This window comes from Tetrahymena thermophila (genome assembly GCF_000189635.1).
Source record: "Tetrahymena thermophila SB210 genomic scaffold scf_8254686, whole genome shotgun sequence".
Lineage (NCBI taxonomy): Eukaryota > Ciliophora > Oligohymenophorea > Hymenostomatida > Tetrahymenidae > Tetrahymena > Tetrahymena thermophila.
This window is the reverse complement of record NW_002476452.1, coordinates 103,996-129,200: the sequence shown is the minus strand read 5'-3', so window position 1 is coordinate 129,200 and position 25,205 is coordinate 103,996. Positions and strand designations below refer to the sequence as shown.

The 25,205-nt window shown below is 19.7% G+C and overlaps 5 protein-coding genes across 5 annotated transcripts; 2 read left to right on the top strand and 3 right to left on the bottom strand. All coding sequences in view use genetic code 6, as the record gives it.

Annotated features, from left to right (window-relative positions):
- Positions 1–448: 448 nt before the first annotated feature.
- On the top strand, positions 449–3,668 carry TTHERM_00448860 (cyclic nucleotide-binding domain protein; the record flags this gene model as incomplete). Its single annotated transcript, XM_001013286.3, has 11 exons — positions 449–528; positions 634–723; positions 838–927; positions 1,205–1,294; positions 1,706–1,795; positions 2,051–2,140; positions 2,201–2,275; positions 2,759–2,848; positions 2,951–3,040; positions 3,197–3,286; positions 3,548–3,668. The coding sequence occupies 11 exons, from the start codon at positions 449–451 to the stop codon at positions 3,666–3,668; spliced, it is 996 nt and encodes a 331-aa protein (XP_001013286.3).
- Positions 3,669–5,381: 1,713 nt separating this feature from the next.
- Positions 5,382–7,490, bottom strand: TTHERM_000448823 (transmembrane protein, putative; the record flags this gene model as incomplete). The annotated part of the gene is made up of 2 exons (XM_012796924.1): positions 5,382–6,033; positions 6,319–7,490. The coding sequence occupies 2 exons, from the start codon at positions 7,488–7,490 to the stop codon at positions 5,382–5,384; spliced, it is 1,824 nt and encodes a 607-aa protein (XP_012652378.1).
- A 1,487-nt stretch (positions 7,491–8,977) lies between these two features.
- TTHERM_000448821 (transmembrane protein, putative) lies at positions 8,978–14,464 on the bottom strand (the record flags this gene model as incomplete). The annotated part of the gene is made up of 6 exons (XM_012796923.1): positions 8,978–9,629; positions 9,848–10,316; positions 10,437–11,144; positions 12,552–13,075; positions 13,296–13,614; positions 13,885–14,464. 6 exons carry the CDS (start codon positions 14,462–14,464, stop codon positions 8,978–8,980), a joined length of 3,252 nt encoding a protein of 1,083 aa, XP_012652377.1.
- A 2,211-nt stretch (positions 14,465–16,675) lies between these two features.
- Positions 16,676–18,674, bottom strand: TTHERM_00448820 (transmembrane protein, putative; the record flags this gene model as incomplete). The annotated part of the gene is made up of 2 exons (XM_001013282.2): positions 17,470–18,674; positions 16,676–17,327 (listed from the first exon to the last, which is right to left on the bottom strand). The coding sequence occupies exons 1-2, from the start codon at positions 18,636–18,638 to the stop codon at positions 16,676–16,678; spliced, it is 1,821 nt and encodes a 606-aa protein (XP_001013282.2). The 5' UTR covers positions 18,639–18,674.
- A 2,016-nt stretch (positions 18,675–20,690) lies between these two features.
- On the top strand, positions 20,691–21,368 carry TTHERM_00448810 (cyclopropane-fatty-acyl-phospholipid synthase; the record flags this gene model as incomplete). The annotated part of the gene is made up of 1 exon (XM_001013281.3): positions 20,691–21,368. One exon carries the CDS (start codon positions 20,691–20,693, stop codon positions 21,366–21,368), a length of 678 nt encoding a protein of 225 aa, XP_001013281.1.
- Between the last annotated feature and the right edge of the window lie 3,837 nt (positions 21,369–25,205).

The window sequence follows — 25,205 nt, the reverse complement described above, 5'->3', positions numbered from 1 at the left end:
ATTTTCAGACAATAATTAAACTTAGACCTGGATGCTCCCCCTTCTTTTATCCAAAAAGTATTATTTTTTCTAAGTATTAGCTATACCTTAATATATCATATGAATCTAGTTTTTATGTTGAGATAAAGATTTAATTTTATTTATTTAAAAAAATTATTTTAAAACAAATTTTTAAATTTTATTTATTGATAATAAAAAACACATTAAATTAATAAGCTTAGTCCATCAAAAATCAACCTTATTTTATTGATGCAAAGCATTAAAAAATAAAGTTATAACATTTCAACTACCCATACCAACCACTCCTTTAATTTAGCATGCAATAAAATCTTTATTTTTAGTCATATATAGCCACCCTCCCTCCCTCCCTCCTCCGATTTATTTATTTACTTTTATAATTATTTTTTAACAAATCTTTTTTCTTTGATATTTAATAAGTCGAAATAAAATGAATTTTGAAGGTACATCAAACCTAGGTTCAGCTTTTGCAAAGATCAAAAACCTCTAAAAGTTAGAACTTAATCTTAGGTAAAAATAGTTTATTTATTTTTGATTTTTAACAAAATTATGAATTAAAAAAAAATTCTCTTTTACATTTTTAAACTTTTTATTTAATTATTATTTTTTTAAAAGTTCAAGTCATATTAGTGATGATTGCGCATTAGACTTAGGTTATGCTTTGGCAAAGATCAAAAATCTCTCAAATTTAAAGCTTGATCTAAGGTAAAAATAGTTTATTTATTTTGGATTGTAATATTTATTATTTAACTTAAAAATGAATTTCAAAAAAAACTCATTTTAGTTATTTATAAGTTTTTATTTTATTTATTTAAATAGTTCAAGTAAAATTTGTGATGATGGTGTATCAGGCTTAGGTACTGCTTTAGCAGAGTGCTTTTATCTTTCAAATTTGACACTTATTCTCAAGTAAAAATAGTTTATTTGCTTTGGATTGAAATAAAATTTATTATAAAAAACAATTTAAAATGATAAAATTCTTTGAATTTATAAATTAGCTTTTAATTTTTTTTATTTGCATTTTACTTTCAATACACTTTTTTCTCTTTTAATTTAACTTATTTTTTAATTTCATTTCAACTTTTGCTTTAATTCTTCATTAATTTATTACAATTTCGTATATTTTCTTCATATTTTCACTTTAATTGAGTAAGTAATTAATTATATGTTCTTTATATTTAAAAAGTAATAACTGGATTCACTCTTTTGGGGCATCTGGTTTAGGTTTTGCTTTAGCAAAGTTCAACATTCTCTCCAATTTGATACTTTATCTCAAGTAAAAGCAGATTTTTCTTTTGAATTGTGATAAAATAAATTATAAAAATGAATTTATAAAATTAAAACTCTTATAATTTATTAATTTATTTATTAGCATTATCCAGATTATTTTATATCCTCATTAATAAAGGCCACTTTTTATCAATCTATCTTGTTTTTGAATTTGGTTAAATAAAAAAAAATTTTTAACTCAAAAAATCAATAGGTCTTAAATTATTGTAAAATGTAGTTTTTTTTATAAAATTTTCATTACAGTTTTTAATAGAAAATTAATTAAATGATAAACTAAAAACTTTAAAACAAAACTTAAATCTTAAATTATAAAGAGATTATGAATACATTTCTTATAATTTCATGTTTTTCTTTATTTTTCCTTTTTATTAATTATTTTTCTTCAATATTTAAAAAGTGGCAATAAAATTGGTGATGAAGGAGTATTAGGATTAAGTTCTGCTTTAGGAAATTGCACTGATCTCACAAATTTGACACTTGAACTTGGGTAAAAACAGTTTATTTGTTTAGAATTATGATATCTTTAATTTTATAATTAATTTAAAACAATAAAAATATTTTAATTAATTTAATTATTAGTCTTGATCAATATTCTTTTTATTCTACTGATTATACTATTTTTGTCTAAATTTAATTTGTTTTTTATTTAATAGTTAATTAATTTCTTTTCATTTCATAATTTGACTACATTTTTCCTTTTTTAAATAACTAATTATTTATAAATTCTTCTCTTTTTAAAAAGTGATAATTTAATTGGCGATAATGGTGTATCAGGCTTAAGTTCTGTTTTAGAAAATTGTACTGATCTCGAAGAGTTAACACTTAATCTCCAGTAAAACAGTTTATTTATTTATTTAAATTAATTATAATGTTTTTTTCAATATTTAAAAAGGAGAAATAAAATTGGTGCAACTGGTGCATTAAGCTTATGCCCTGCTTAAATCTTAAATTATAAACTTAATCTTTCGTAAAAACAGTTTTTTCTTTTGGATTTTTCTATTTTTTAAAATTAATTTATAATAATAAAGTTTTTTAGCTAATTTATTTATCAGCTTTTTTACTATTTAATTCTGATTATAACTTTTAGCTCTTAATTTAACTAATTTTTTTACCTTCAACTTTTTTTAAAGGATTTACATATTTCTTATTGTTAAATGATTTTTCATTCTAATCTGTGTCCTTTCGCAGATGTATATATCAGAATTAATCTAAAATCTAAAAATCTTTAATTTAAATTACAGTAATTTTTAGATTTTTTAGTAATTTGAACAACCTATAATTTAACAATTCAACAAAATCTTAAATTTGAATTTATATAAAATATAAAAGTTTTTTAAAATATGTAATTTAAATCTAAATACTTCTAAAAATCTCAAAAAAATCAATTTTGAAATCTAAAAATCTGAGAAAATTGTTTCCTTTAATTATATTTTCTTCACTATCTAAAAAGTTCTAATCGAATTGGTGACGAAGGTGCACATGGCTTAGGCTCAAGTTTAATTAAGTGCACTAATCTCTAAAATTTGACACTTATTCTTAAGTAAATTGTTTATTTTTTACTAATTTCTATTAATTCATGCTTTTTGTTTACTTATTTTTTCTCTTTAGTTGATAAATTATATTTTCTTCAATATTTAAAAAGTGATTGTCAAATTAGTGATAAAGGCACATCAGGCTTAGGCTCAAGTTTAACAAAATGCACTAATCTATAAAATTTGGCACTTTATTTTGAGTAAATTATTTATTTTTATTGCGAAATTAATATACTCACTTTTTAATTTACAACTATTTCTTTCATTCTAAACTAATTTCTTGTTAATTCATGTTTTTTTTTTAATTTATTTTTCCCTTTAGTTGACTATTTAAATTTTCTTCAATGTTTAAAAAGGTCTTGTTAAATTTGTGGCGAAGGTGCATCAAGCTTAGGTTAAAGTTTAGCAAAGTGCACTAATCTCTCAAATTTGAAACTTTATCTTCAGTAAATTTTTTATTTTTTATTATGATATTTTTAAATATATAAATAAATTTGAAATAATAAAACTCTCTCTTTTAATTTATTTATATGTTTATTAACTTTTTTATTCTGTTTGCACTTTTAATTTCTCTAAATTCAACAAAGTTTTTAACTTTTGCTTTGATTGATTATTTATTAATTGATTTCTTATTATTTTACATCTATTCTTTATCTTTTCCTTCTAAATTACTAATTAATGATATATTATCATCAATATTTAAAAAGTAAAAATTAAATTGGTGATGAAGGTATATCAGGCTTAGGCTTTGCTTTAGCAAACTGCAATATTCTCACAAATTTGAAACTAGATATTAGGTATAAACAGTTTTTTTGTCATAAATTATGATATTTCTTAATATAAAAATGAATTTGAAAACCAATCAACTCTTTTAATTTATTTATTAATCAGCTACTAATTTGATTAATATGCTTTTTTATTCTAAAAATAATTTTTTCTCTGTTAATTTAACTCATTTTTCAATTTTTACTTTGATTATTAATTTCTTATTATCTCATTTTTTTCTTCCTTTTTTCTTTCAAGCTAAATAACTAATCAATTAATATATTTTTTTTAATATTTAAAAGTGAAAATTAAATTGGCCCAATAGGTGCATAACACTTAGGCTCTGCTTTAACAATTTACTCTAATCTAAATTTTTTGATCCTTGAGCTGTAGTAATTTATTTTAAATTGTGATAGTTTTAATATAAAAATAAATTTAAAGCAATAAATTATTTAATTTATTTATTAACTTATTATTTGACTTATTTTATTCTTAATACAATTTTTCATTTTTTTCTCTTAATTTAAATAATTATTTTTAAATTAATTTTTCTACAGTGCTAATTAATTAAATGAATCACAAGAATTGAAACTAAAGAGTAAATGTTTTAAACTAAAAAGATTAGTTATTTTTCAATAATGGAAAAAATATTTTTTTTTTTGATAATAAATACATGAATAATAAAAATAGAATTAATAAACTAAAAAAAAATATTTAAATAATAGAATTTAATATGTTTAGTTTTATACTTTTATATTTTGTATTAGAATAATTTAACCTAAAATAAAATTAGATTAATTATTATTTTTATCCTGATAAATATGACAAATTTTGTAAGTTAATAGCATATTAATAAAATAAATGAAATAAAAAGAATAAAATTTTCTAAATCCCATTTAGGTGGGGTGGGGTTACTAAATAAAATGACATTAGGGTAGTTAGTATAACTGATTTATTTATTTAAAAATATATAATTTTATTTCAGATTTTTTTGAGTTCCTCACATGTGCTTTTTGAGGTATTGAGTATTTATTTTTATTTTACAAAATTCATGCAATTGCATTGAGGAATTTTAGTATTTTTTTATGAATTAAAATAATTAAATAAATATTTACCTATGTTCCTAATTAAGGATTTTAGCTTTTATTTTGTTTTTTAATTTTAAATAATGTAATTACTAATTTTTTTTCAAAGCTATTCAATTGTTAAAATCATGATTCTAGCTAGATCCATATCATTCTATTTAGTTAAGTAAAAGTCTCATTTATATTTCCATCAATTTATTAGTTTTTTCTGAGAAGTTTCTCTAAGAAATATTTCATATTCTCAACATCAATCTCATTTACCTAATCAATAAAAATAAAATTATTATTAACATTTGAAAGCTTGCTCCTATTGTGTATTGCTGAGTGCTAATAATGAATGAACTTGATTATTTGCTAATTATTACTTTAAATATATATCTTAAGTATCTTTTTTTAAAGTTCAAGTTATTTGTCAAAAATTAATTAATTTAATAAATATCAAACATATAAATTAAATATTAATTAGGTGTCTACACACACTAAATTTATTTTCTTAACCAAATTAAAAATTCTTTTTACAAAATGAAAAGATATATAAACTTTTATTTGTTTACATTTTTAACAAATTAAAAATATTTTAAATATTATTTTTATTATTTCTTTTGAAATAAATTTGGTATTAAAAAAATATTAATATATAAATAGTTTTTAGATAAAAAATAAAGTGGTAATAACCATATAATTTATGCAATCATGAATCAACAACAATACTTTATTAATTATTAGATATGCTATTATATTCAATATATGTATATTAATCTTAATTTACCTAATTTATAGTATTTAAATCATCACTTTAAATACCTACTATACAATTAAGTATTCTTTGATTGAGTAATACCTATTCACTTTAATTCATTTATTAATTTTCGCTTAAAAACTTCTCTAAACAGCTTTTTCTGTAATCAGAATCTATATCTACTTTTTCCATTAACTCTAAATGATTTTGAACCTTTTGACTAATTGGTTAAATAATATTTTTATCAAGTTAATAACTATTAAGAGGAGTTTAAATATCATAAGAGCTTATATTTGAATTTTCTTCAATTATGTCTTCGATTTAATTAAATTAAGAATCTTTCTTTGATGAAATCTAGCTTTACTCTAAATCAACTTTTGATTGACCATCTAATAAATCGCAACCACACATATGAATTGCTGCATATTACTCAGGTGTTAACAATAATTTTATTGCTGTTTTCAATCTTAAAAATTCCTTTTGCATCTCAAAAAAGCATAAATCTTTGTTTGTTTTTTTTCTCAAAAGATTTAAAATCTCCTAATTTTGATTATTTACTTTCTTCTTTTTCAAACAAATTTTAGGTAACAAAAATATCATCCATCTTTTTCATAAAAAAATAAAAAGTTATCAGAAAAAAATTAATAATTTGTTTACTCAAAAAAAAAAATTGTATTTAATTTATTTGATTTTAATTTATTTTTTTGAGAAATTTTCCATTAATTTTAGTTGAATTATTAGATTTTATTTAATTTGATTTTCAATTGATTTTATAATAATTAAAGCTTTTTAAAAATAAATAAATAAAAGTGCTGCACTTTTTGACTGAACTTTTTATTGACTTGTTAAATTATAAGATCTGATTTGATTTGATAAATAAAGTACTTACTTTTAGTATCGAGAGATTTCGAAATAATTTTTATTGCTTTAAATGTCTTCATTTTATTTTGCAATAAATTCAGCTTATTAGTGAACATCTTAGTAAGATTCATTTTATTTTGGTATACCATTTTCTTAAGTTAATCTTATTGCTGTTTTTTTGTAATAATATTTGAGTTATATACTTAAAAAATCCAATGCGAGAGATGTTAAGGCAATTGGCTAGAATATATGTCTAGATAGGTACAACAGAGATGCTATAGCCCATACTTAAGCCCAAATTTAAGGTATTTTAGTATATTCCATCTAAATAATTCTAACTTAGTTATCTAAATAAATATCTAATTCTGCATAAGTATCCATAGCCTATTTACCATTTTAATAAATTAAATTCTATTATTCCAATTAATAAATTTGCCTATGCTACTAGTTTGATAGAAAAAGTAATCCTTTTTAAATATTAACTTCTTGTAAACTTGCTTTTAATAAACTGGAAGTTTATAAGTTTGTATTAATAACTGTCGTTGCAGTTAACCATGTTTAAAATTCCTCTTATTTTTTTATGGAAAAGCTATCTTCTTTTATATGTAATTGCATAGCTAATGCTTCTTTGGAGTCAGATATATATTCATTTACTTCATCTTATGTAGCGCATCTAAAATTTTGATATCGTAGTAGATTTCCTGAGCATTTCGAAATATTAATAGTTATACTACTTCCATATACAGTAGAAAAAGTAGAGCTACTTTTAAGTTAAAGATTTATGGGATCTGATTCTCCAAACATTAAGGCATTATCCTTAATATAGTATGAGTTTAGTGTAATGTTTTATCCACTTTACATATCTACATATAAAAGTGTAATATCAAAATATTATAATTTTCTTTCTTACTCAATATTAAATATTTATTTATTCATAAACAATAAAATATTATTTGACAAAATTCCATATTTTGTACCATCAATCATATTTTCATCATATTAAATAAAACTAGGAGGGATTTATCCGGAGTTGACTTAAATAATCAAGTAAAGTAAATAAGAAATAGTAAATAAAATTAACATAATAGAAAAAAATCCTCCTAATGCTGTTTTTTTATTATAGTCATCTTAATTCACTTTTTGAATGAATGGAGATCCGAAGATATCAAAATTTTGTAAAATATTTGATCTTTAACTCATAAAAACAATATCTAATCTTTTTTTAAATTAATTATTATAAAATTAAACTAAGTTTTGGATTTTTTAATCATCAATAATCTTCAAATCAATAAAAATACCTACCATACATAAAATGTAATCTAAAAAAAAAGTTAAATAAGTAAGTAACTTTCTTGAAATATTTTAAATTTGCTAAGAAATTTTTAATAAAAAAGAATAAATTTATATTGGACAAAATACAAAATTAAAATATTTTTAAAAATCTTTATTTTTTAAAGCCTTCAAACAATTTTAAATAGCGCTAAAAAGAAAGTGTGAGTATAATCTAAATTTTAATACAAAAAGAATAATTATATTCGTAAATAAAATCTGTTTTTAATAAGACAAGTATAGGTACAATAAGTTAAACCATAAAATTTTCTTACTGATATGTATGTAATCATAAAATAGGTAAAAAATTGATAAAGTTTATTTTAATCAGAAAAATAAATAAATGTTGAAACTGAAGAAAAAGAAACACAATAAAATATTTGTTTTTATTTTGTCTGTTGTAATGTAAGATATATAAAGCAAGTGATACAGTTTTTAAATAAAACAATAGGATTCAAGCATAATAAAATTATCCGCAGAAATTAATAAAAGAAAAAGTTGTTAAAAATATAAAAGCTATAAGATTAATTAATAAAAAAAACTTTAAAATAATTCTATCTGGAAAAATAAATTTAGTTTAAAGTTAATAAAAATAGAGAAAATTAATTAACTTTTAGTCATAAATTAAAAATAATTTCATCAAAGTTCAGGAGGAAAAAAAAATTATATTTTAAAGATAAAAAAAAAAATTCAAAAAAATCTAAGTTAAGAAAATAAGATTTTTATGGAGAAGATTTAATCATTCAAGATATTTTGATGATAAAAAAATTGATTTGATAAATTTTCTTTCTTAAATTGTATTTATAAATTATTTCTTTATTTTTGTGGCTAATTTTAAAGATCTATAAAAAAATTAAACTACAAGAATCATTAATAACATTTTCTGGATACTGTAAGCAAACAAAAAGATTATTAGATAGATATTTTAGAGTGAAATGCCTATTTAATTTACAAAAGGTGAAATGTAATATATCTTAATAACATAATAAATACAGCTAAATAATCTTAAAACAGCTTTATTTTTGAGCTTTTAGAAAGCTTTAAATTCCCAAAATATAAAACTTCAAATAATAGATACCGTATATTCTTATAACATGTCATTTTTTTTGAAAAAATAAATTTTGAAAATTTATTCGAATCAAAATAATAAAAATTCAAATTAATTTATTATTGCGCCAGTCATTTTAAAATAAATTACTGTATATAAACTTTTGTTTGTTTACATTTTTAACAAATTAAAAATATTTTAATTATGATTTTTATTGATCCTTTTGAAATAAATCTTCTATTAACAAATATTAATATATAAATGTTTTTAGATCAAAAACAAAGTGATAATAAGCATATAATTTATGCAATCATGAAGCAACAACAATACTTTATTAATTATTAGATATGCTATTATATTCAATATATGTATATTAATCTTAATTTACCTAATTTATGGTATTTAAATCATCACTTTAAATACCTACTATACAATTACGTATTCTTTGATTGAGCAATACCTATTCACTTTAATTTATTTATTAATTTTCGCTTAAAAACTTCTCTAAACAGCTTTTTCTGTAATCAGAATCTATATCCACTTTTTCCATTAACTCTAAATGATTTTGAACCTTTTCACTACTTGGTTAAATAATATTTTTATCAATTTAATAACTATTAAGAGGAGTTTAAATATCAGATGAGCTTAGATTTGAATTTTCTTCAATTATGTCTTCGATTTAATTAAATTAAGAATCCTTCATTGGTGAAATCTAGCTTTACTCTAAATCAACTTTTGATTCACCATCTAATAAATCACAACCACACATATGAATTGCTGCATATTACTCAGGTGTTAATAATAATTTTATTGCTGTTTTCAATCTTAAAAATTCCTTTTGCATCTCAAAGAAGCATAAATCTTTGTTTGTTTATTTTCTCAAAAGATTTAAAATCTCCTAATTTTGATTATTTACTTTCTTCTTTTTCAAAAAAATTTTAGGTAACAAAAATGTCTTCCATCTTTTTCATAAAAAAATAAAAGCTTAATAGAAACAAATTAAAAATTTTACTCAAAAAAAAAATTGTATTTAATTTATTCGATTTTTATTTATTTTTTGAGAAATTTTACATTGATTTAAGTTAAATTATAAGATTTTATTTAATTTGATTTTCGATTGATTTTATAATGACTTGTTAAATTATAAGATCTGATTTGATTTGATAAATAAAGTAATTACCTTTAGTATCGAGAGATTTCGAAATAATTTTTATTGCTTTAAATGTCTTCATTTTATTTTGCAATAAATTCAGCTTATTAGTGAACATCTTGATAAGATTCATTTTATTTTGGCATACCATTTTCTTAAGTTAATCTTATTGCTGTTTTTTTGTAATAATATTTGAGTTATATACTTAAAAAATCCTATGCGAGAGATGTTAAGGCAATAGGCTAGAATATATGTCTAGATAGGTATAACAGAGATGCTATAGCCCACACTTGAGCCCAAATTTAAGGTATTTTAGTATATTCCATCTAAATAACTCTAACTTAGTTATCTAAATAAATAGCAAATTCTGCATAAGTATCCATAGCATATTTACCATTATTAGAAATAAAATTCTATTATTCCAATTAATATATTTGCCTATGCTACTAGTTTGATTGAAAAAGTAATCCTTTTTAAATATTAACTTCTTGTAAACGTGCTTTAATTAAACAGGAAGTTTAAAAGTTTGTATTAATAGGTGTAATTGAATTTAAAAGTGTTTAAAACGTCTCTTATTTTTTTATGGAAAAGATATCTTGTTAAATTCGTATTATAATACCTAAGCCATCTATAGAGTCAGATATAAATTCATTTATTTCATCTTATGTAGCGCATCTAAAATTTTGATATCTTAGTAGATTTCCTGAGCATTTCTAAATATTAATAGTTATACTACTTCCTAATAAAAGCATAGTAGAGTTACTTTTAAGTTCAAGATTTATGGGATCAGATTCTCCAAACATTAAGGCCTAATCATTGTAATCATTAGTATAGTATGAGTTTAGTGTAATGTTTTATCCACTTTACATATCTACATATTTTAATGTAATATCAAAATATTATATTTTTCTTTCTTACTCAATTTTAGATATTTATTCACTCATAAACAATAAAATATTATTTGACTAAATTCCATATTTTGTACCATCAATTGCATTTTCATCATATTAAATAAAACTAGGAGGGATTTATCCGGAGTTGACTTAAATAATCAAGTAAAGTAAATAAGAAATAGTAAATAAAATTAACATAATAGAAAAAAATCCTCCTAACATTGTTTTCTTTTTATAGTCATCTTAATTCACTTTTTGATAGAATGGAGATCCAAAGATATCAAAATTTTGTAAAATATTTGATCTTTAACTCATAATTGCAATATCTAATCTTTTTTTAAATTAATTATTATAAAATTAAGCAAAGTTTTGGATTTTTTAATCATCAATAATCTTCAAATCAATAAAAATACCTACCATACATAAAATGTAATCTAAAAAAAGTTAACTAAGTAAGTAACTTTCTTGAAGTATTTTTCAAAATATTAGCATACAAATTAAATATTTTAAATTTGCTAAGAAATTTTTAATAAAAAAGAATAAATTTATATTGGACAAAATACAAAATTAAAATATTTTAAAAAATCTTTTATTTTTTAAAGCCTTCAAATAATTTTAAATAGCGCTAAAAAGAAAGTTTAGATATAATCTAAATTTTAATACAATAAGAATAATTATATTCGTAAATAAAATCTGTTTTTAATCAGACAAATATAGGTACAATAAGTTAAACAATAAAATTTTCTTACTGATATGTATGTAATCATAAAATAGGTAAAAAATTGATAAAGTTTATTTTAATCAGAAAAATAAATAAATGTTGAAACTGAAGAAAAAGAAACACAATAAAATATTTGTTTTTATTTTAAGATTAATAAATAAAAAAAACTTTAAAAATGTATTACTCTATCCGGAAAAATAAATTTAGTTTATAGTTAATAAAAGTAGAGAAAATTAATTAACTTTTAGTCATAAATTAAAAATAATTTTATCAAAGTTCTTGAGGAAAAGAAAATTATATTTAAATTATAAAAAAAATATTAAAAAAAATCTAAGTTAAGATAATAATATTTTTATGGAGAAGATTTAATCATTCAAGATATTTTGATGATAAAAAAATTGATTTGATAAATTTTCTTTCTTAAATTGTATTTATAATTTATTTCTTTATTTTTGTGGCTAATTTTTAAGATCTATAAAAAAATTAAACTACAAGAATCATTAATAACATTTTCTGGATAATGTAAGCAAACAAAAAGAATATTAGATAGATATTTTAGAGTAAAATGCCTATTTAATTTACAAAAGGCGAAATGTAATATATCTTAATAACATAATAAATACAGCTAAATAAGCTTAAAACAGCTTTATTTTTGAGTTTATAGAAAGCTTTAAATTCCCAAAATGTAAAACTTCAAATAATAGATACCGTATATTCTTATAACATGTCATTTTTTTAAAAAAAATAAATTTTGAAAATTTATTCGAACTTTTCAAAATAATAAAAATTCAAATTAATTTATTATTGCACCAGTCACTTTAAAATAAATTACTGTATATAAACTTTTATTTGTTTACATTTTTAACAAATTAAAAATATTTTATTTATGATTTTTATTGATCTTTTTGAAATAAATCTTCTATTAACAAATAATAATAAATAAATGTTTTTAGACAAAAAATAAAGTGATAATAAGCACATAATTTATGCAATCATGAAGCAACAACAATACTTTATTAATTGTTAGATATGCTATTATATTCAATATATGTATATTAATCTTAATTTACCTAATTTATGGTATTTAAATCATCACTTTAAATACCTACTATACAATTACGTATTCTTTGATTGAGCAATACCTATTCACTTTAATTTATTTATTAATTTTCGCTTAAAAACTTCTCTAAACAGCTTTTTCTGTAATCAGAATCAATATCCACTTTTTCCATTAACTCTAAATGATTTTGAACCTTTTCACTACTTGGTTAAATAATATTTTTACCAAGTTAATAACTATTAAGAGGAGTTTAAATATCAGATGAGCTTAGATTTGAATTTTCTTCAATTATGTCTTCGATTTAATTAAATTAAGAATCCTTCATTGGTGAAATCTAGCTTTACTCTAAATCAACTTTTGATTCACCATCTAATAAATCGCAACCACACATATGAATTGCTGCATATTACTCAGGTGTTAATAATAATTTTATTGCTGTTTTCAATCTTAAAAATTCCTTTTGCATCTCAAAGAAGCATAAATCTTTGTTTGTTTATTTTCTCAAAAGATTTAAAATCTCCTAATTTTGATTATTTACTTTCTTCTTTTTCAAAAAAATTTTAGGTAACAAAAATGTCTTCCATCTATTTCATAAAAAAATAAAAATTAATTAGAAACAAATTAATAATTTTACTCAAAAAAAAAAAATTGTATTTAATTTATTCGATTTTTATTTATTTTTTGAGAAATTTTACATTGATTTAAGTTAAATTATAAGATTTTATTTAATTTGATTTTCGATTGATTTTATAATAACTTGTCAAATTATAAGATCTGATTTGATTTGATAAATAAAGTACTTACCTTTAGTATCGAGAGATTTCGAAATAATTTTTATTGCTTTAAATGTCTTCATTTTATTTTGCAATAAATTCAGCTTATTAGTGAACATCTTAGTAAGATTCATTTTATTTTGGTATACCATTTTCTTAAGTTAATCTTATTGCTGTTTTTTTGTAATAATATTTGAGTTATATACTTAAAAAATCCTATGCGAGAGATGTTAAGGAAATAGGCTAGAATATATGTCTAGATAGGTATAACAGAGATGCTATAGCCCACACTTGAGCCCAAATTTAAGGTATTTTAGTATATTCCATCTAAATAACTCTAACTTAGTTATCTAAATAAATATATAAATCTGCATAAGTATTTATAGACTATATACCATTATTAGAAATAAAATTCTATTATTCCAATTAATATATTTGCCTATGCTACTAGTTTGATTGAAAAAGTAATCCTTTTTAAATATTAACTTCTTGTAAAAGTGCTTTAATTAAACTGGAAGTTTATAAGTTTTTATTAATAAATGTAATTGAATTTAAAAATGTTTAAAATGTCTCTTATTTTTTTATGGAAAAGATATCTTGTTAAATTCGTATTATAATACCTAAGCCATCTATAGAGTCAGATAAAAATTCATTTATTTCATCTTATGTAGCGCATCTAAAATTTTGATATCTTAGTAGATTTCCTGAGCATTTCGAAATATTAATAGTTATACTACTTCCAAATAAAAACATAGTAGAGTTACTTTTAAGTTCAAGATTTATGGGATCAGATTCTCCAAACGTAAAGGCATTATCGTTAATATAGTATGAGTTTAGTGTAATGTTTTATCCACTTTATATATCTACATATTATAGTGAAATATCAAAATATTATATTTTTCTTTCTTACTCAATTTTAGGTATTTATTGGCTCATATACAATTTAATATTATTTGACAAAATTCCATATTTTGTACCATCAATCATATTTTCATCATATTAAATAAAATTAGGAGGGATTTATCCGGAGTTGACTTAAATAATCAAGTAAAGTAAATAAGAAATAGTAAATAAAATTAACATAATAGAAAAAAATCCTCCTAATGTTGTTTTCTTTTTATAGTCATCTTAATTCACTTTTTGATAGAATGGAGATCCGAAGATATCAAAATTTTGTAAAATATTTGATCTTTAACTCATAATCGCAATATCCAATCTTTTTTTAAATTAATTATTATAAAATTAAGCTAAGTTTTGGATTTTTTAATCATCAATAATCTTCAAATCAATAAAAATACCTACCATACATAAAATGTAATCTAAAAAAAGTTAAGTAAGTAAGTAACTTTCTTGAAGTATTTTTCAAAATATTAGCATACAAATTAAATATTTTAAATTTGCTAAGAAAGTTTTAATAAAAAAGAATAAATTTATATTAGACAAAATACAAAATTAAAATATTTTTAAAAATCTTTTATTTTTTAAAGCCTTCAAACCATTTTAAATAGCCCTAAAAAGAAAGTTTAGATATAATCTAAATTTTAATACAAAAAGAATAATTATATTCGCAAATAAAATATGTTTTTAATCAGACAAGTAAATAAGTTAGACCATAAAATTTTCCTTCTGATATGTAATCATAAAATAGGTAAAAAATTGATAAAGCTTATTTTAATCAGAAAAATAAATAAATTTTGAAACTGAAGAAAAAGAAACACAATAAAATATTTGTTTTTATTTTGTCTGTTGTAATGTAAGATAGATAAAGCAAGTGATACAGTTGTTAAATAAAACAATACGATTCAAGTATATTAAAAATTATCCACAGAAATTAATAAAAGAAAGGGTTGTTAAAAATATAAAAGCTATAAGATTAATAAATAAAAAAAAATTTAAAAATGTATAATTCTATCTGGAAAAATAAATTTAGTTTATAGTTAATAAAAGTAGAGAAAATTAATTAACTTTTAGCCTTAATTAAAAATAATTTTATCAAAGTTCTGGAGGAAAAAAAAATTATATTTAAATGACAAAAAAATAGGTTTAAAAAATCTAAGTTTAGATAAAAAGATTTTTATGGAGAAGATTTAATCATTCAAGATATTTTGATGATAAAAAAATTGATTTGATAAATTTTCTTTCTTAAATTGTATTTATAAATTATTTCTTTGTTTTTGTGGCTAATTTTAAAGATCTATATAAAATTAAAGTGCAAAAATCATTAATAACATTTTGTTTCTGGATAATGTAAGCAAACAAAAAGATTATTAGATAGATACTTTATTTTTATTAATAAGATAAATTTTATATTCAATATTAAAATTATTCCAAAGTATATATAATGAAAAGTGACCTCTAGCTCAGAAAAAAAGTAAAAAAAATATATTTCATCTCTCGGTCTTTTCAACTAAAAAATTCCTTTAATTTTTCAACAAAAAATTAATAGCCAACACTACTTATTTGTTTTACATTTTGTAATAAATTCACTTTTTAGTTTGAAGCTAAATACTTTACTTTAGATAAAATATTTTTTTTGTATTTTATCATTAAATCAGTTTATTATTATAAAGTAAAATTAAAATGTGAAGAATTAAATCAATTATTGCAAATTTTATAAGTAAATGATGTCTATATCAAAATAAATCATATTTAAAAAATTGCTTTTTAATTAAAAAATTTAAATGATATTTAAATTAAAATAAAAGAAACCAAGTTAGTGATAAGAACTGTTTGAAGTACATACCTGAAGAAGTATTTAATATATATATTAATTAACAATAAATAATAATAAAAGGTATTTAAAAATAAATTGAATTGTTTAAGACTTTGTTTAGCTAAAGAAAGAGTAGATATCGAAATGAAGTCAGAACTAAAAAAATCAAGAAATTTTTATCTGAATCTAGAGCATCCATAATTAACAATGAAGAACTTATTCATACTTGAGGGATAGAAAATCGATGGTTACATTTAAAATCTCAGCTGAGAGAGAAATCAAATGTAAGTGATTAAACTTTCTTTTGGATATTTATTCTTTGCTTTGTTATTTGTAAAAAAAGAATAATGTTATTATAAAATAAATCCTCAATGTTACAAAAATACTTGAGAGTAGTGAAAAATAATATTTGATACTAAATTTATTATTTTTACAAGGAAATCAATAATTTTATTATCAAACACATAAATTAAAAATTAATTTGGTGTTAATACTAAATTTATTTTCTTAATCAAATTTAAAATTCTTTTTACAAAATTAAAAGTTATATTTTTTGTTTGTTTACTTTTTTAATAAATTAAAAATATTTTAATTATGATTTTTATTGATCTTTTTGAAATAAATTTATAAACAAATATTAATATATAAATAATTTTTAGACAATAAATAAAGTAGTAATAAGCATATAATTTATGCAATCATGAAGCAGCAACAATACTTTATTAATTGTTAGATATGCTATTATATTCAATATATGTATATTAATCTTAATTTACCTAATTTATGGTATTTAAATTATCACTTTAAATACCTACTATACAATTACGTATTCTTTGATTGAGTAATACCTATTCACTTTAATTTATTTATTAATTTTCGCTTAAAAACTTCTCTAAACAGCTTTTTCTGTAATCAGAATCTATATCCACTTTTTCCATTAACTCTAAATGATTTTAAACTTTTTCACTACTTGGTTAAATAATATTTTTATCAAGTTAATAACTATTAATAGGAGTTTAAATATCAGAAGAGCTTATATTTGAATTTTCTTCAATTTTGTCTTCGATTTAATTAAATTAAGAATCTTTCTTTGATGAAATCTAGCCTTACTCTAAATCAAGTTTTGATTCACCATCTAATAAATCGCAACCACACATATGAATTGCTGCATATTACTCAGGTGTTAACAATAATTTTATTGCTGTTTTCAATCTTAAAAATTCCTTTTGCATCTCAAAAAAGCATAAATCTTTGTTTGTTTATTTTCTCAAAAGATTTAAAATCTACTAATTTTGATTATTTACTTTCTTCTTTTTTAAACAAATTTTAGGTAACAAAAATGTCTTCCATCTTTTTCATAAAAAAATAAAAACTAATTAGAAACAAATTAATAATTTTTTACTCAAAAAAAAAATAGAATTTAATTTATTTTTTGAGATATTTTCCATAAATTAAAAATTATAAGATTTTATTTGATAAATAAAGTACTTACTTTTAGTATCGAGAGATTTCGAAATAATTTTTATTGCTTTAAATGTCTTCATTTTATTTTGCAATAAATTCAGCTTATTAGTGAACATCTTGGTAAGATTAATTTTATTTTGGTATACCATTTTCTTAAGTTAATCTTATTGCTGTTTTTTTGTAATAATATTTGAGTTATATACTTAAAAAATCCTATGCGAGAGATGTTAAGGCAATAGGCTAGAATATATGTCTAGATAGGTATAACAGAGATGCTATAGCCCATACTTGAGCCCAAATTTAAGGTATTTTAGTATATTCCATCTAAATAATTCTAACTTAGTTATCTAAATAAATAGCAAATTCTGCATAATTATCCATAGCCTATTTACTATTTTAATTATTTAAATTCTATTATTCCAATTAATAAATTTGCCTATGTTACTAGTTTGATTGAAAAAGTAATCCTTTTTAAATATTAACTTCTTGTAAACTTGCTTTTAATAAACTGAAAGTTTAAAATTTAGTATTAAAAAATATATTTGCACTTAAGAGTGTTTAAAATTTCTCTTATTTTTTTATGGAAAAGTTGTCTTCTTATATACGTAATTGCATAACTAATCCTTATTCAGAGTTAATTATATATTCATTTATTTCATCTTATGTAGCGCATCTAAAATTTTTATTTCTTAGTAGATTTCCAGAGCATTTCGAAATATAAATAGATATACAAGTTCCATATAAAGAGTAAGTAGCGTTACTTTTAAGTTGAAGATTTATGGGATCAGATTCTCCAAACATTAAGACATTATCATGACTAAAGTATGAGTTTAGTGTAATTTTTTATCCACTTTATATATCTTCCTATTATAAAGTAATATCAAAAAATTATAATTTTCTTTCTTACTCAATATTAGATAGTTATTTAGTCATATACAATTTAAATTTATTTGACAAAAGTTCATATTTTGTACCATCAATCGTATTTTCATCATATTAAATAAAACTAGGAGGGATTTATCCAGAGTCTATTTAAATAATCAAGTAAAGTAAATAAGAAATAGTAAATAAAATTAGCATAATTGAAAAAAATCCTCCTAATGCTGTTTTCTTTTTATAGTCATCTTAATTCACTTTTTGATAGAATGGAGATCCGAAGATATCACATTTTTGTAAAATATTTGATTTTTAACTCATAATCACAGTATCTAATCTTTTTTTAAATTAATTATTATAAAATTAAGCTAAGTTTTAGATTTTTTAATAATCAATAATCTCCAAATCAATAAAAATACCTACCATACATAAAGTGTAAGCTAAAAAATTAAGTAAGTAAGTAAGTAACTTTCTTGAACTACTTTTCAAAATATTAGCATAAAAATGAGATATTTTAAATTTATTAAGAAATTTTTAATAAAAAAGAATAAATTTATATTTAAAAAATATAAAATTAAAATATTTTTAAAATCTTTTATTATTTAAAGTCTTCAAACAATTTTAAATAGCGCTAAAAAGAAAGTTTAGATATCATCTAAATTTTAATACAAAAAGAATAATTATATTAGTAAATAAAATAAGTTTTTAATTAGACAAATAAAGGTACATACAATAAGTTAAACCATAAAAATATCCTTCTAATAAGAAATCATTCTACTGGTAAAAATTTTAAAAACTTATTTTGATTAGGAAAATAAATAAATATTTGAAGCTAAAAAAAAAGCAACACAACAAAAATATTTATTTTTATTTTGTCTTTTGTAATTTAATGATAAAGTAAGTGATATATTTGTAAAATATAACAATAAGATTCAAGCATATTAAAAATTATCCACAGAAATTAATAAAATAAAAAGTTATTAAAAATATAAAAGCTGTAAGATCAATAAATAAAAAAAACTTTAAAAATGTATTACTCTATCTGGAAAAATAAATTTAGTTAATAGTTAATAAAAGTAGAGAAAGTTAATTAACTTTTAGTCATAAATTAAAAAATTTTATCAAAGCTCTGGAGGAAAAAAAATTATATTTAAATGATAAAAAAAAAAATAAAAAAAAAATCTAAGTTAAGATAATAAAATTTTTATGGAGAAAATTTAATCATTCAAGATATTTTGATGATAAAAAAATTGATTTGATAAATTTTCTTTCTTAAATTTTATTTATAATTTATTTCTTTATTTTTGTGGCTAATTTTAAAGATCTATAAAAAATTAAAATACAAGAATCATTAATAACATTTTCTTTCTGGATAATGTAAGCAAACAAAAAGGTCAGTCATCAGATATTTTTTTTAATTAGATAAATTTTACATTCAATATTAAAATTATTCTACACAATTCTAAAGAATAAAGAGATTAATTTAGGCATCTATTAAATACTTAAAACAAAAAAATTAAAGAAAGATCTACTAATAACTAAATAAATATAACGAAGTAGAATAAAAACAATTTAAGTTTAAAATCAAAACGATTTATAAAATAATAAGTAAAAGTTTTGTAAAGATTGTAAAAAGATTATTTTTTTAAAAGAAATTATAATCGAAATAACTAAATATTATTTAATGTAAATCATGAATGGTATATTTAACAAGTTTTAAAAAAAGAAATGAATAAAAAAACACTTTTTACTATTGATTCAATTTAATAGTAATTATAATTTTATAAAATTATTTGAAATTTCAAAATTCCTTTTAGAATTCATTCAAATCAATTAGCTGCTTAAAGCTTATTGATTAATAATAATATCTTTTAAATTAATCTCTTAAATAATATTTCTAATTTTAGTAAAATTTAAAAGCAATTTATTTCTATTTCTTAATTTGCATTAAGAGATATTCTACATAAAATAGAATAAATATTGATTGATTTACTAAATTTACTCAATAAAATAAATATCTTTCAATGCCATTCTTTAAAAATAATTTCAATGCTAAATCAAAAATAAATAATTACTTATAGAAAATTTCTAGAAATTATTAAAAGAGAGAAGTAGTTTTTATTTTTTATTAATTAAAAACTCGCGAAATTTTGCATTGGATTTAATATTTTTTTTCTATGTCCCCCAGTAAATCCTTATTTATTTTAATTGTTTGTTTATGTTGACAATTTTAGGCTTAAGATAGAACAATTTTCCATTCATCAATTTATCTTATAAAAGTTAGTTCTAAACGATTTATATTAAGATATTCAGCTTATAAAATATTGATTAATTAAAATATTAGGAAGGAAAGAAAGAAAGTATAAAATAATAATGGGCTTAATAGCAAAATTCAAAGAAATATTGTAAATAATTCCAGTTTGGATTTACAATTTATTCATTAGCAGAGTTCTTACTGTAGTTACACATTCATATTTAGCAGACTACTTGAAGAAAGAAGAACAAAAGAAAGATGTTTCTCTTGATAGCATCCTTGATATAGGTATTGGTACTGGATTACCATTATACAAAATAGCATCTAAATTCCCTTAAAATGCTAAGATTCTAGGTGTAGATATTGACGAAAATTATGTTAAGGCAGCTTAAAAGCTATTCAAAGATAAGAAAAACGTAGAAATCAGATTGCAAAACTTCTACGAACTTGATGCTAAGAAAGAAGGATAGTTTGATATTGTTTTATTCAGCTTTTCATTTATGTTAATGCCTGAAAGAGAAAAAGCAATAGCATTAGCAAAATAATTAGTGAAGAAAGACGGTAGAATCATTTTCTTGCTTACTCTTCATCAAAAGAAAAACCCTCTCTTTGAATAGATGAAACCACTCATTAAGTACTTAACCACAATCGATTTTGGCAACATTACTTATGAAAATGAATTCGATGATTTGTTAAAAAATTGCAACATGGAAGTTAATAAAAAGGTGAGAGTTACTTCTACCTTCAACCCATTCCTTAACTTATTTAAAATATTTATGGTTGACTGTAAGGCATGATATTTTTTGCAAATTTGTGTTTGTAATAAATATTTGTAGATTAATAAAAGATTTATTTCATGAAGAAAGTTAAAGCTATTATATTTCTTTATATTTATTAAATAATTCCAACAATTACAATTGTTAATTTTCTGATTATGTATTTATTTTTAAATTCTAAGCAAATCAAAAATAAGTATAAATAATTTAAATAAATTTTTTTAAGCATAATTAAAATTATTGTAATAAATATTATAAAATTTACTTTTATATTTATAAAAAATTGATTGCTATTAAAGAAATAATAAAGAAACTTTAAATTAAGAATACGATTCTGTTGGTTAAGCTAAAGACTAATTTATAAATTTTATCAATTTCCTATTTATAATTTGAAAAAATGAAGATATCGATTGAATGAACCATATCTTTCTCTCTTTATTTTAAATTTAGAAAATTTTAAAAATAAAAGTTTTATGATTATTAGTTAATTAAAAATACCAAATAAAGAGGCTGTTAGTTTTGTAATTAAAAGAATATTTGGAGTGTATTTTTAATTATTGTAACAAATAAATAATTTTGATTTTTACTTTATTTTTTTAATACTGGACTAACAAAAAAAGTGCTGGATTCTATTACTATGTATTAATGTATTAAATATAATCAATTATTTTTCATGAACATGAAATTGAGGAATAAATTAAAACATTAATATAAGTATTTATTATTTTTTGAAAAGTTTTAAAACTATCTAAAGAGCAAGTATTTTTTTTGTTGTTAATTAAAGTAACGAAAAAGTTAAAAATTATGATTAAAATTTTCAGTTAAAATATCAAATTTAATCAAATAAGTTTTTCATATGATTTTTAAAAAAATAAACTATGGAATGCTAAAGATTTAAACAAATGCTAATTAATCATAAGTTTTTCAAGATTTTGTAATATTTTTTGAAACCAAACCACTCAATTTTACTTTTGGATTAGTATAGTCTATTGGCTAATTCATAAAATTAATAAGATATAATAAAGAGCTAACTCATAAAAAACTAAATAAAATATTTATTTAACTCTGTATTTTCTTAATTGAGAATAATGAATGAACCAATTTAGTTCACTGAAAAATTGTTTTGAAGCACTCTTAGAATCATTCTTTTTGCTTTTTATCAGTAATAAAAGAATGAAGCTATATATTTTAGTAAATTTTCAAAAATCTTTACAAACACAAATAAATTAAACTAACTCTTGCAATAAGTATTTGACTAAACTTATTATTAGCAAATAATAAATTAATTTTATATTTAATTTTTTAATAAAATAAATTTTGAGCATTACTTAAATTTAATTAGAAAGCAGCAAATAAATGTTATAATGATCTTAAAAACGAATCCATTTTAATATTGGGTTGCCAAATAATTTATCCAAAAAATGAAAAAATGATTGATTAATAGTACTAAATCCTATTTTATAGAATTAGTAACCTTAAAATAAAAAATATATACTGAACAATGATTTATTAATTAATTAATTAATTTTCATTTAATTTTTTAGAAACAAATCTGAAAGTTTCTATAATAGATGATTAATTAATTAATAAATAATATCTGAATGTTTGTTTTATTAATTTGACAAAAGAATTACTTTTATCTAGTAAATTAAAAAAATAAATTCAGTGAGAACTTTAACAACAAAAAAGAACAGCCTTTTTAAATTGGTTAATAAAAATATTGTAATACCTTTCTTGTTAAATCTATTAACAAAGGTTATATTTGCAATATTTTAAGACAAAGAATAAAATTATTAATTTATTTTAAAGTATTAAAACTCATATGTAATTAATTCTGACATAATAATTTCTTATTTTATTAATTTTAAATTGTAATTTGAATCATTTTACAACATTTTACATTTTTATAATTCAATTTGTTATTCTTGATATAATTTATGTGTGTGTCTTCAATCTTCAGTACTTTTAGCGCATTAATTATTTTTAACATATGGAAGCCAAAAGTTTGTTTAGAATTGAATAAGAAATTATTTATTACTGATCTATTTTTATTCTAAAACATTTTGTTTAATTAGCTTAATAACACAAAAAACTAAAAAAATCAATTGATCAATAATCAATCCTTGAATAAGATTCTTTACATTATTTAATATTTATTATAGCCAATCTTTGTTAATAATGAAATAGCCATCAGTAAGGAAACGTCTTAAACACTTTAGAAAACTTGAATCATAAAGTAAGTTAAATTCTAAAAATATATTGTTAGAAAAAAGCAATTATTTTTAAAATTAGACAATTAATCTTGTGCGATTTATTTATTAAATTAAATTAATGAAGTAAAACAAAATATGGAGAAAAGTTCAGTTTATTAATTAATATTTCAATTAATTTATAGTAAATTAATATTTACAAAAAAATGGAAAAATCTTAGAAGAAAGATTTTATTTAATTCGGTAAATTACATTTACCTTTACAAGCCAATAAAAACGAAAAATTAATTAAAAATTTATATAAATGAATTTGTTTTTATTATACTTCTTTATCAGAGAAAGTATCCAGTAATTAATCTTTCTTGGTTATTGCAATCATTGAAATAAATTTTGAAATCGAGTAAATTTAAAATAATTAATAAATAATCTAAAGATAAATTAAAAAATAGAATAGCAAAAATAATGCTTTTCTTAATAAACGAAAGTAAATAGTCATAATAAAGTTATTTCATTAACATAAATTACTTATAAAACAAATGAAAATGATTTTAATAAATGTATGTAGATGTTATATCTATGAATATGCAAATAATAAAACTTAAATCATAAATAAATAAATGCGTATATTAACCACATGGAAACAAAAATAATCAATCGGTAATCTTTTTTAGTTTAATGGCTAAGAAAAAGGAATGCTAAATTAATTGAAGTAAAATAAATAAGATATACCTGAATATCTTTAATATTAGCAATAAAAAATCTAAATATATTAAATATTTGATAATTCAAATTCTAAAATAATTATTGAAAATATAAAGTTCTTAATTAATTTATTATCTAATCAATTAAATGCTCGAATTAAAAAAATCAATACTTATGGCTAAGAAGAATTAAAGTATATACAAGGAATTTTATCTAAATTTTGTTACAAAAAAAGAACAAATGTTTTAGCCTATTTGCTAAAATAATAAATTGTTAAATTTATCAAGTTTTTAGGAGCTCTAATAAAATAAACAAATATTTAGAAAAATCGTGTATCAAACTTAATCTATCTTCAATAAAGCCTATATGTATGTATTATTCACAATTCGAGAGAGTACAATATTTATATTTTAATCAATTTACTTACTGCCTTTAATAAAATATCTCTCTGTTATTTTAACATATTAATAGATATCTTTGTTATTTAATATATAAATGCTTTTAATTAACTTAATTATCAATCAATCAATAAAATAAATTATTTTTTTTATATTTTGTTTTTCTTATTTTTAATTTATTTTATTTTAGAAATTTCTTTTTAAGCCATTCAAATTTTATCCTTTTGAATTTAATTTAATACTAAACAAAAATATATATGATCCTAGCACAAATATTTTAATAATGATTTTTTAATTTATTTATATATTAATTTACTTCTTTATAGGATAGTTTATAGCTTAATTAATATTTGTATTCATTAGTAATATGTTTTATTTATTAAGTAAGTTTTAAGTAAAATTTAATTGATTTATATGATTCATTATAAAATATTAGATTTTCATAAATTAAACAATTATGTAGACTAAATTTTGTATAATTAAAATATATTTTATTCATTAAATAAATATAAGCTTTTTTATAAAATAGCTGCTCATTTCATTTTTAT